The 13732-nt window shown below is 40.5% G+C and overlaps 1 protein-coding gene across 1 annotated transcript; it reads right to left on the bottom strand.

Annotated features, from left to right (window-relative positions):
• Positions 1-11556: 11556 nt before the first annotated feature.
• On the bottom strand, positions 11557-12126 carry LOC132611872 (uncharacterized). Its single transcript, XM_060326234.1, has one exon. It carries the CDS (start codon positions 12124-12126, stop codon positions 11557-11559), a length of 570 nt encoding a protein of 189 aa, XP_060182217.1.
• Between the last annotated feature and the right edge of the window lie 1606 nt (positions 12127-13732).

Raw genomic sequence — 13732 nt, 5'->3', positions numbered from 1 at the left:
GTGCATTCTCTGAATCTGGGCACTTCAGACCGTCAATGTACTACGACGGACTGTCGAACATGTTTAAGGACCGTCAAGCAGTTCGACGGTACCGTACTTGTACAAGTATGGTTCGTCGACCTGTTGACGGTACCATCAACATATTTACAGTCCTGTCTATTGAAGAACAGAGAGTCTGCAATCTTAGTCCAGTTTCAAATACTCACACATCTTAGATTCATTCTTCATCTGTGCACTAGCATTCGGGGATCGGGGCTTGGGGTTACTTAGACTTCACCCACTTGTTCACCACAGTTTACCTTTGGTATATGATTAGTTTTTTTTTGGCGGGTATAACAATGTCAAATCGAGGCTATCAATCAAAATACCTTCCAACCCGTTGGAGATACTCAGACTTCACTCCATTTTATCCATCAATAGCACGTAATCACTTTTTCGAACCGTTGGCGGGCATAATGAATCGACACGAGTGTGGATCAAAATGCCCGCTCACTCAGTGTAGGTATGATATGCTCATCCAACGAGTGTTATTAATAACAAACATACCAAATTGCCCACCCCCAACTTATAATTTTAAATTATTGTAAATTTTAGCATGAATTATAGCCAGAAGAAAAACTCTAGTTTGTGATCTCTACCCACACATATTCTTCCATTTACATGAGATTATTGGAACACCCCAGAATATATTATCACCAATAGAGACAACCCAGGGCCCTTAACGCCAATTGTGCAATTAGTTTAGGAGCCTTAGGTATCTATTTTAAACTGAAAAACAAAAATACAAAAACTAAAACCAAGAGCAAAAAGAAAAGGTTACAATACAACATACCTGATTACAAGAATTTAAAGGAAAAACTTGATGGAAACACTACTAAAACAGAGAGAAATATGTGAGAGTGAGGGCAGAGGGTTTGGGTTGTGAGGTGGATGATTTATAGTGTAGAGAAGGTGGACTTTGGGGAGTTTTAATAGATGTATGTATGTGGGTAATGGAGACGGTGAATATGGAGTTATGGAGGGAGTTGAATAGGTGGAGAAGTAGGGAAGTGAAGAGGTGGAATTGGGCGCGGGTGTTGAGGGATTCAAACCCTCTGCTTGACCCTTTTTTATTTTTATTTTGTTTCTACTTTTTTTATTTTAATTTTACAATTCTCAGTACTTACCTAGGTAATTCGACGGACTGTCCTTGTACATCGACGATTCGTCGAATTGCATGTTCAGAGAGTTGAACTTGCAAACTCTCTGAACTGAACCTCTGCATACTGTAAACGCACATCGACGGTTTGTCAACAATGTTGACGGTCCGTCAATTTGCACTGGGTTCCTGAGTTCAGTTTCTTCACACTTAACACCCGTGAAACCACCCAGATACACTACTGAAAGCAAATAAAATAAAAACACAAAGAGAAAAATATAGAAATTATCAACTTGGGTTACGTCCTAAGAAGCGCTTAATTTAACGTCGCGGTACGACGGTGGTACCATTTATTCCTGGTGAGAGTCCTCCAGATCATAGGTCGTTGCCAGATGTTTCAACCGGTACCTATCAACAATTCTGTCCCCATCAATGTAACCATAGTAGTGCTTCACCCGCTGCCCGTTCACCTTAAATGTCCGAGTTTCATCTCCGGACGTCAATTCAATCACCCCATGGGGTGAAACCCTTACCACCTCAAAAGACCGGACCACCTTGATTTTAACTTGCCCGGTAGCAGCTTCAATATAGAATTAGACAGCAGGACAGGATCACCCTTGTAGATTTCTCACTTCAGGATCTTCTTGTCATAATACTGCTTCATCCTCTCTTTATACAACGCTGCACTCTCATAGGCCTGATATTGAGTTGAAATAACCGGAGCTTAGTTGCTTCTTCCCAATCCATGTTTAACCTCTTCAATGCCCACATGGCCTTATGTTCTAGTTCAACGGGCAGGTGGAAAGCTTTGCCAAAAACTAGCTTGAAAGGCAAAGTCCCTATCGTGGTCTTGTACGCAGTCCATAAGCCCATAGAGCATCATTAGGCTTTCGGGACCAGTTAGTTCTGTTCTCATTAACCGTTTTGGCCAAAATACTCTTGATTTCCCGGTTTTAGACTTCAACTTGCCCACTTGTCTGAGGCTGATAAGGAGTTTCCACCCTATGTTTCACACTATACTTCTCCATCAACCCTCCGAAGGCTCTGTTGCAAAAGTGAGAAGCACCATCACTGATTATTGCCCTCGGGGTACCAAATCGAGTAAATATGTTTTTCTTTAAGAACTCCATGACACTCTTGGCTTCATTATTAGGTAAAGCCACCGTTTCTACCCATTTCGATACATAATCAACAACAACCAAGATATACTTCATGCCACAAGACCTCACGAAGGGCCCCATAAAATCAATACCCTAGACATCGAACACTTTCACTTCCATCACAAAGTTCATAGGCATCTTTTGCCGCCTAACTTTATTCCCTTGTCTCTGACATTGATCACAAGACCTTAGCAACAAATTTGCATCATGAAAGAGAGTAGGCCAGTAATAACCAAATTCGAGAACCATAGCAGCAGTCCGAGTACCACTATGATGACCCCCAATCGGAGAGTCGTGGCATGCCTTCAAAATTGCCATCACTTCACTCTCGGGAACACAACGATGAATGATGTTATCAACGCATGTTCTGAACAAGTATGGCTCGTCCCAGTAGTACTGATGAGAATCCCGCAAAAAATTCTTCTTTTCGTATGACTTGATCTCATCAGGATTAATGTTCGTGACCAAAAAGTTGGCGATGTCAGCATACCATGGTGCTACCTCAGCTGTCACTGTTAAACCCCACTCATCGGGAAAAGCATCATCAATATCTAGCTCATATAAAGGTCTCCCAGCTTCTTCAAGCCGAGGGAGATTGTTAGCAACCTGATTCTCAGTACCTTGGCGGTCTTTCACCTTGAAATCAAAATCTTGCAACAACAGCACCCATCGAATCAATCGCGGCTTAGCTTCCTTCTTCGCCATCAGGTACCTCAATGCAAAATGATCAGTGTATACCACAATTTTGGACTATTAATATATAGGCTCGAAATTTCTCAAAAGCAAAGACTATGGCAAACAGCTTTTACTGAGTCACTGTGTAATTCATCTGAGCCGCATTCAATGTTCTACTGGCATAATATATAGGGTGCTTGATTTTATTATGTCTCTGGCCAAGCACAACACCGATAGAAAAATCGCTCGCATCACACATTAGCTCGAACGGCAGAGAACAGTCAGCAGAAACAATAATATGAGCTATGGTCAAACGCAATAGGGTGAACCACTCCAGCATCCAACCACTTGATGATTTCTTTCTTTACGACTGCTTGCATGTTTTCATTCAGTCTCCTTTGATGTTCCACACTTGGTTTGCTATCCTCCTCTAACTGTATTTTATGCTAACAGATCCCAGAAGAAATCCCCCGAATATCTACTATGGTCCAACCAATAGCAAGCCTATACTCATGCAATGTCTCCACAAGCCTCTCGATCTGCTCCTCGGTCAGTAATGCTGAAACAATCACTGGTAACGTATTATTTGGACCAAGGAACTCATACTTCAAATGTGATGGGAGCTGCTTAAGCTTAAGCTTCGGTGGCTTAACGATAGAAGGCTTTGTCGGAGGAGTTGTTCTATTTTCTAGATCAAGATTAAGCTTCTTTGGGTGGTAATATTATGAGCCCAACCCAACAAGCGAATTAACCGTCTCCGCATAACCCTCCATGTCTTCAGCATCAAAATTTACAATAATCGCAATAAGAGCTTCTCCCAAACTTTCCTCTTCTATCTTGAATTCCACAGCTTCATCAACAACATCAGAAGAATCAAGCACCGAAATGCTCTTGTAAGCACTTGATAACTTCATCCCCTTACTTGCCTGGAAAGTAACTTCCTCATCATTGACTTGGAATTTTATTTCATTCTTTTTCGAATCCACCAGAGCTCTTCCTGTAGCAAGGAAAGGTCTTCCAAGAATAATAGGAATGTCTTGATCAACAACACAGTCAAGAATCACAAAATCAGCGGGCAATATAAATTTACCAACCCGCACTAAAACATCACCAACCACGACAACCGACCGCTTAATAGATCTATCAACCATTTGTAATCTCATAGTAGTTGGCCTTGGCATCCCCAAACCTGATTGCTTGTAGATAGCAAGTGGCATCAAATTTATACTCACCCTATTATCACACAGAGAACGAGCAAAATCATGGTACTTAACAGAACAAAAAATGATGAACTCCCTAGGATCTCATTTTTCTGGACAGTAGTTGTTGAAATAATTGAACTCACAGTGTGAGTCAAACTCATGGTTTCATGCTACACCGTCTTCTTCTTGGTCAGCAGGTCTTTCAAGTACTTATCAAAACTAGGAATCTCCTTAACAACATCCAAGAATGGAAATTTCAGAGATAACTGCTTCAGCTGATCATAAAATTTCTCGAACTTAGCATCTTCCTTCTTCTTCACCAACCATTGAGGAAAGGGAGGTTTAGATTTGAAAAGTTGAGTCAAAGGGCAGAGAGCCCCCTTTATAGTCTGCTTGCTCTTATCATCAGCCACCTTTGAACTTTCTAGAATATCAAAAACTTTCTCTTCCCTAAGAACCTCATCAACAATAATTAGTGCATCAGACTGTACCTTTTCCTCTTCATTAATTGGCTTGAGATCAACAGCCTTCTTTTCATCACTTTAGAGTGTTTTACCACTCCAAGTACTAATAGCAAACACACGGTCTACACCGCCTCCCCCATTCTTCGAATTCGGAATAGTATCACTAGGAAGTCCTCTTTTTTTAGGAGGGTGCTGCTCTCTAGAAATACCGCGCATCTGCAACTCAAGCTTTTGAATAGCCGCTGTATGAGATCCCACTATTTTCGTTAGCCCAGATAATGTCTTTTTAGACTTGGTTTGATTTTCCAGAACCTTCTCAAGCATCGCCTGAACGCTCGAACTACCTTTTATCGTTTGACTGCCCTTTTGGTGGAATGTGGGGATTGGAACTTCTATTCCCAAAGTTATTGTTGTTGTTGTTGTAGTTACCTTGGTTCGACCCACCATAATTGTTGTTATAGTTCCCTTAGTTGTTGTATGCACCTTGCCCCTGCTGAGGTCTCTATTGATTTTGATTTTGATTCTGATAGCCCCCTTGGATGTCCCCCTTGAACACATAGTTAGCATAGTTAACATCCTCAACTTGCATAGGAGGTACCTTGTGATATGGACCCTCTTGGACTTGGTACATCCCATTCGGCATACCTGAAATTTCTTTGCAAACATTTACCTTCTTGGTCTGGTTCTCATCAAACTTCTTGGTCAGCAAAGAAATATTCTTAGCAAGCTGAGCCAATGTCTATTGTGTATCCTGATTCTCCTTCACCATATTTTGGATCATGGCATTGCCATAGGGTACAATATCAGCATTGTTCGAGTACTAAGCCTGATTGTGCGTAGTCAATCTGTTAAGTATGTTGGTAACTCGAGTGTAAGATTTATCCATAAACAACCATCAGCTGCGTTGTTCGTAATTGACTGCGTTATACGATCCAGCCCTCGGTAGAACTTCTCCATTAATATATTCTCCAAAAAACCATGAGTTAGAAACTTTTGCAGATATTCTTTAAATATCTCGCAAACTTCGTATAATTGTTCCCCCGGACACTGCTTGAATTCATAGATTTTGTCATGGATCTCATCCTTCTTGCTAGGAGGATACCATTTCTTGAGAAAGACTGCTACCATCTCTGTCCATGTAGTAATAGAATTCCGGGGCAGCTTCTCGAACCACGTTCTTGCTTCAATCAAAGCAAACACTATTTAGTAATTTCAAAACCGTATTCCCCGACAACAGCGCCAAAATTTGATACGCTCAAATTACATCTTTCATTAGCGTAAAACGGACGATGTCAAATATAGTAACCCAATAAGGTTGGGGTCGAATCGCACAGGGAATATGGTGTGAAAAGGTTACTAAAATTGTAGAATGCTTTATTTAGGTCTAATGTCTTACTCCGATGAATGTGTAGAAAGTTGGTTGTTTATGAATAATTGCTAACTAATTTCTTTGGATTGTAATGTATGGTAAAAGAAACCAAGGTTGTGTTCCCGCCAGATGATTGCAATGCTTAGGGTTCTAATATGATATACTTCTAATGAATCGTCGTATGCGTGCACTTAATCTCTAATGGAGTTCCTAATATTTCCCAATAATTAAGAACAATATATCTTTATGATTTTCCCAAATACAAAAGAGTTTATTTGAAGAACGATTAATTATTCCAAGTAAATTCCTCTTATTCCTAAGTGAATTTTTTAAACAAGGTTTAAAGCCTTGAGTTCTTGTTATTAGTTCTTACCAAACCCTAATTATTTTCCCAAATAAATCAAGGTTTATGGCATAAGCTATGGTTGCAACCATCAACTAATCAATGAATAACGATGAACTAACAAACCCTAACAACCCATTATACATATATCACAACTAGAAACCCATACGCAAAACACCCATCCTTGGGTTCACAACCTTAGTAGGAAATTTGGCTACTCATGGAATTTATAAAAACCCAAGACATTGTAATTGTAATTGTAATTGTGATTTGAACTTACAAAGAGAATTGAAGATAAATGAATGAAATAGAATAGTCTTGAAACCCTTAAAAAGTACTAAGAACTTAAAGTGCTCAGTACAAGTCTTAAACTCAAGATGTCTGAAAATTAAAACCTAATAAGGTATTTATACAAGTCCAAAACTCAGAATTAATAAAACTAACCCTGTCCAGGTCGGCTTGCAACTCAACGGACCGTCAATTAGAATCGACAGTACCGTCGGGTAACGATGATACAAGTTGACGGTCTGATAACAGAGAGCCAAGCTTCAGAACTTCAACCATCGATGTACATTGACGGATTGTCAAACATGTTGACGGTCAGTCAACCTTCCCGTCCTTTTGTGTCCCAAAGTTGCACAATCTCTGAATTTTCACTCAGGGAGGATCGACGAAACACTTGACGAATCGTCGAGCATGTTGACGGTCCATACAAGTGCATAACAGTGCCTTGTCTTCAAAATTCCTTGTTTTAAACTGTTTTTGCATTCCAACTTCAAATACCTTCGACATACACAGAACGCATAAAACTGACACAAACTCACTCGAAAAAAAGTAAAACTTAGAGTCAAGAAGCATCAAATGTGCCATAATTTCATGGCATCAAAGAGCTAGCTGTAGACCTTGTCGGCTGAACTATACCTCCACCACCTCTCAAGGGGCAATCTCTCATAATGTGACCTGGTCGACCACAGGTATAACAAACTTCTGAAACCAAGCGGCACTGCCCATCATGTAACTTACCGCACTGGGTACATTAAGGTAGTGATGGCCACATCTGACTAGAACCATCCCCAAACTGGGAACTGGAAGCTCTGAAACTCTGGGCTGGCTCAAAATGAGTGGGTCTATCAAACCTGGGTCTCGGAAACTATGAAGACGCACTACCCGCTGAATTGGTTGAACGCCTAAAGAGCTGTTGCCTCTGACCACCTCTGAACTCACTAACAAATCCTTAAGATCTAGCTCTCTTACCCAGACCCCTATCATGCTCATGCTCGGCCTTCTGCTGCTGTTGACACTCCTCAAGGTTCTGAGCGTGCGCCTGGATGAGGGAAATATAAATACTTGTCTGGGGTAAGGCCGTCATGCAGTCATAAATTAAATGTGGTCCCAATCCACTCACGAACCGGTACACACGATCCTCCATCTCTGCTACACCAGTTGGAGTATATCTAGCCAACAAATTAATACAAAGACTGTGCTCTCGAACACTCATGTTCCCTATCTAAGGTTCAGGAACTTATCCACTCGGGGCCGTCAAATCTTTGGCAGCAAATAATGCAGAAGGAAGCCATCTGCAAACTCCTGCCACACGGGTGGGGGTGCATTACGCCTCATACCAATGAACGGTAACATCCCGTAATCTATTGGAAGCCAATTCTCCGGACTCGGTATCTGAAGCATGCATCTCCCGCAACGTCCTCAGCATCCCATCTATAAAATTCTGCGAGTCCTCATCTGGCTTCCATTCAAAGAGTTTTGGAGGGTCTAAATTAATAAAATCTCAAAATCTGGCACTAACAGCCCTGTCACCATAACCTGTACCCGACGAAGGGCCTGAGCAACTACCAACTGAGTCAACAACCAAATAACCTCTCGCATCTCCTAACCTGAGGCATCCGAGAGAGGAACTGAGGGTGCTGAAGCTGGAGCTGGAGCTCCTCTATGCTCCTTTGAAGCGGGCGGAGTATGAGAGGTCTGAGATGGAACCTTATTCTGGGACTCGCCCTCCTCAGCATCTACAAGCGGTACCCGTCCAGTGTTTCTACCTGCCACTGACTTGCCCTTCTGGGCGGCTGAAGCTTTCCTCGTCACGGCCATTACTGAAATCATAACATATGGTCAGGAAATGGGAATCCTCATAACATTGATCTATCACACGATCTAAGATAAGAAAGAAAGAAAATTTTCCCAAATGCCCTGCAGCCTCCTGTTTATAAATGTAGTGCACTACACGCCATAAACAAGACTCTGCTAGACACGGCTCGTAGATAGCCCTAGGACGAACTGCTCTATTACCACTTTTGTCACGAACCAACCGCAAGGCCATGACGAGCACCCGGGGCAAACCTATGGAGCACCACAAGTCATACATGCATCACATAATCATACCTGAGTGGGTCGTAATGCTAGCTAATAGATTTTCTGAATAGTAAGGGAACGCAACCCAAAACATATATATACACGTCATCATGATGAACTCAAGTATACAAGCCGACAAGGATATCAACATATAATGATACAACAATATATAGACCGAGAAGATCATAGAGCATCTAACTATACACATCGATCTACGAGCCTCTACTGGAGTGCATAACATAATATGGACGAAACAGGACCCGCCATGCCTAAATGTACAAAAAAGATTCATACCAAGCTGAACTGCAACACCGGAGCAAGTAGAGTGCCCCTGTACAAGCGCTGAGAAGGCAGCTTGAGGGTCTGAACTGTCTCCCTATCTACCTGCGGGAATGACCACAATATCCATAAATAAATGGACGTCAGCACGGAAAAAGACTGAGTATGTAAGGCATGAGAGTAACATGAGAGAGACATAAGAAAACATAGGGTAAATGTATGCAACCTGTATGTCTGAACTGCTTCTGAGAGTCAATGATATACATAAATGATGTGCATGCATGCATGATTAAATGAGTATATAAAGCCTGTCAAGCTTCTGTGGGCATCCCATCGTATCGTATCGGCCTCTGTGGGCATCATCATCATCGTATCATCATATGACCAGCTGATCAGGTGGTAGTGCGTATATAACGCCGTCACTTTCCCCATACCCCATACATATATATATATATATATATATATAATACATAATATACGCGTATATAACTCCTGTGGGATCTCGAGTCTGTATATGCGTATGTATATACTCCCTCCGTTTCAATTTATATGAACCCATTTGACTGGGCACGACATTTAAGAAAGAGGAAAGACTTTTGAAACTTGTGGTTCAAAATAAGCCTTGAAAATTTGTGTGGCTGTAAATCATTCATAAAGTGAATTTGTTTTCAAATTAGGAAAGAGTTCATTCATTTTGGCACAGACTAAAAAGGAAATAGGTTCAAACAAATTGAAACAGAGGGAGTATATGAAATGCAATGCAATGTAAAAGATGATAAGAGTAAAAGTAATTCTAGAGACCATACTAGATTTAAGAAAGACTTTCTAGACATAACATTATGGAACATGAATCAAATGGATCATTCCTAACTCTAAGAGTAGAACCATTATGGATTAACGTTACGTGTACGTTTTGTTCATAAGGATCATGCCAAAAAGAAAGAAAGGGACAGCGTTAACATACCTCATGGTCTACTTAACCGCTCTACGTCTATCCTCCCGAGCTAGAAAATCTACATTCAAGATGATTCACACTAAGATTAAGTCGTTGAAACTCTCGTAAGGTTAATTAAACTAATAGATGAGCTAACGGAATTTGGGCAACATTTCCCCTACATTACTTACTTCCACCAATCTTCAAAACAACACCCAAACATCTGTAACAATATCAACAATACCATAGCCAAATGATTACATTAATCAGTCTAAAACTTCCTTTCAAATTCGATCCATAGCCAACAATTACAACACAATATTTATAACCTTTGTACCATGATCTCTTCACCTTTAAGACTTTCCAAACCTCCAAATAAACTCAACATTAGTAATAGAGTAAAGAACATACCTTATACTTGAAGAACTTTAGCTGCACACAACTTGCTCCAAGACTTAATCACCACCAATCCAACTAGAAGCAAGAACACACACTCTTCTATAAACTAGCTTAGGGTTTTAAGACTTGATCTTCTCTTAATATGATTTGGGATGTTTATGGGTGATTAGGAAGGGTTGACAGAGTTTGTAGAGGGCTAGGGATATGTTTTGGTGAAATATAATGGACCCAAATCGGGCCAATCAATTTATAACAAAAGGGAAAAATTTCCACCGCCTCATTTTCAGGGTCACTTTCACGGACCGTGAATTGTTTCACTAGCCGTGAGAGTGGCCGTGAAACCACTCCAGCAACTCCACCTCACTGCTACCATTTCACAGTGGCCAACCACCATTTTCACGGCCCGTGAAATTATTCATGATCCATGAAAGTGGGCGTGAAATGGTCTCTGTCTATTCTTTCAGATTCGTTTGACGTGTAACCTTCATACTCTTTTTTCAAACACATGTAAGGACTTATATAACTATGTGATATACCCATAGTCCTCATATACAACTTCCAAATGATCTCCAATACAATTTTACAACAAATGACTTAAGATGAAACTTTCATACGCGGAAAAAAAAATGAGATGTAACATTCTTCCCCCGTTAAGAACATTCATCCTCGAATGTTAAACTCCTAGGGGTCTCATAAAAATTTCGCCAGAGTTTCCCCTGTAACTGTACCACTACCAACCTGTCACATCAACCCAAAATATACAATGCCATATAGGGCCACAACAAACAATAACAATAATGGCCTGACACGACCAGTAATCATGTGAAATGAAACTGTACGCACCTAAAGGTAATGATGTCTCTGTCTGAACCTCCTCTGAGAGTGGCAACAAGTACGGATACCTGTATCTCATATCTTGCTCAGCTTCCCAAGTCATCTCTTTCACATTCCTGTTCCTCCAAAGGACTTTCACTGAAGACACATCATTTGTCCTCAATATTTGTACTTGTTTGTCTAGTATAACAATGGGAACCTCTTTATATGATAGTTGCTCAGTAACTTGAACGAATTTTGAAGGATCTCCAATACAAGCTTACAACAAATGACTTAAGATGAAACTTTAACGTACGCGGAAAAAAAATGTGGTGTAGCTCAAGGATAACTATTTAAGCTTGCTAAAATGTCCTTCCATTTGCATTGCCTTTGGACTACAATATGCAGGTGTAGAACTATTTCTCTTGTCCTCTCAATGTTCCTTCTTCTATGTTGTTGGAAGCTTCTTGCATTTCTTTCACGTGATAGACAACCGCTATAAAGACAAACCCCAATATAGCCCATTTGGGATTTTTATTGTTCACTCGTTTAGCCATCCATCTAACTTCATCAGCCCATTCTCCAATCTGTTTCCTGATGCCTATCCAGTTTAGGAGGAAGTGCCATATGGACCTAGAGTATGTGCATTCATAAAACAGATGTTTATGTGTTTCTATATCCCCAATCGAGCAGAGCTTGCATAGTGGATCCACTTGAATTATCCAGGTAACTAACCTATCAGTTGTTGCTAACATATTCTGTACTGCCATCCATAAGATAAATTGCTTTCTGGGAATAACATCTTTGAGTAAAACTAAGGCTCTCCATTGAACTTTGGGAAGCTGAGGCCTGAAGGAGGTATATGCATGCTTTATATTGAAGTTCTCCCCTTTGCTGAATTTGTTCGGATCCCCGAGGTCATCAAACCAGTGTCTAGCATGAAATATTTTTCTCACCAACCATGTTGCTTGCTTTGGTGTTTCCATATCCTTATTATCTTTGCCTTTGATGTAGTTTATGTGAACCCAAAGTACCCACAACTTGTCCTTTTTTTTTGGCAATGGCCCATAGGAGTTTGCTTATTGCTGCTCTATTCCAGTGCTCAAAATGTATGATGTTCAGTCCTCCAGTGGAATTTGTTGACACAAGGTGTCCCAAGCAATAGGAGCCTTCTTTGCATATTCATTAGACCCGCTCCAGAGGTAGTTTATGCACACACCTATCATAATCTTGCAAATTATTTTGGCAGTAGGAACACTCTACTCCAATAAGTTTGCATTTCGAATAAAACAATTTTTATGAGTTGAAGTCTGCCGGAATAAGAGAGTAACTTGGAAGTCCAGCATCTAACTTTAGAGATCATCTTCTCAAATAGCGGCAAGCACCGATTAATGGAGAGCTTTCTGGATGATCGAGGGACCCCCAATTACTTAAATGGTAATGTGCCAGATGCAAAGCGTAGCTCATCAATCAGTTGTTGCTTCAATTGGTCTGTAACTCCAACAATATATAAATTACTCTTTTCCATGTTTTCCTTTAGTCCAGAGACTGTAGAGAAATGTCAAAAATATTGCATCATACGGTGTATTGAACTGTTATCTGCCCTGCAACACATTAAGAGATCATCAGCAAAGAAAACATGTATGATTTTCAATTTGTCACATTTGGGGTGGTACTTCAATCTAGGAGTCTGATGTAATTGCTTCAAATATTTATTGAGATACTCCATAACCAAGACAAACAGATAGGGGGACATTGGATCCTCCTGTCTCAGTCCTGTTTTTGCTTCAAATTTTGGTGTTAATACCCCATTTATCAACAGAGAATAGCTAACAGTGGCGACACTTTCCATGATCCAGTGCGACACTTTCCATGATCCAGTTCACCATTCAGAGAGGTATGCCAAACTCTATTAATAACTGCATAAGAAATCCCCATTCCATAGTGTCATAGGCTTTCCTAATATTAACCTTGATTACACACCTAGGTGAAACTGTTTTCTGAGTGTAGCTTTTAAATAGTTCATGTGCCAGGACTACATTATCAAGAATATTCCTTTCCTCTATGAAAGCTGATTGGGATGGTCCTACCAGATAATCCACTATCAGTTTCAATCTAGTAGTTAGGACTTTGGCAATAATCTTGTATAAAGTAGAACAACATGCTATAGGCCTGAATTCCTTCACATATGTGGGATTGGCTACCTTTGGAATTAGAGTGACAGTAGTGCAGTTGACCTCTTTTAGTAGCTTACCAAACTCAAAGAGTTGCGTTACAGCTTTGATGACATCCTTAACTACCACATCCCAGTGTTTCTTAAAAAGCTCTGCTGGATAACTATCTATGTCTAGTGCCTTATCAGATGGCAGATCAGCAGCATCATCTATTATCTCTTTCCTGGTAATTGGTAGCACCAGTTGTTGTTGTCATTGTCCAAGAGTCAAGCATAGTCCATCCCTAGCAATATTAATGTCAAGTCCAGGCAAAGATGGAGCAACTTGTCTAAGCAGACCCCGGAAGAACCCTCTAAATTCATGTTGAATAAGCACTGGATCAGTTAGTCTAATATTTTGTTCATTGCAAATGCTAGAT

This window comes from Lycium barbarum, chromosome 9 (assembly GCF_019175385.1).
Source record: "Lycium barbarum isolate Lr01 chromosome 9, ASM1917538v2, whole genome shotgun sequence".
Lineage (NCBI taxonomy): Eukaryota > Viridiplantae > Streptophyta > Magnoliopsida > Solanales > Solanaceae > Lycium > Lycium barbarum.
This window is presented reverse-complemented; position numbering and strand designations above follow the sequence as displayed.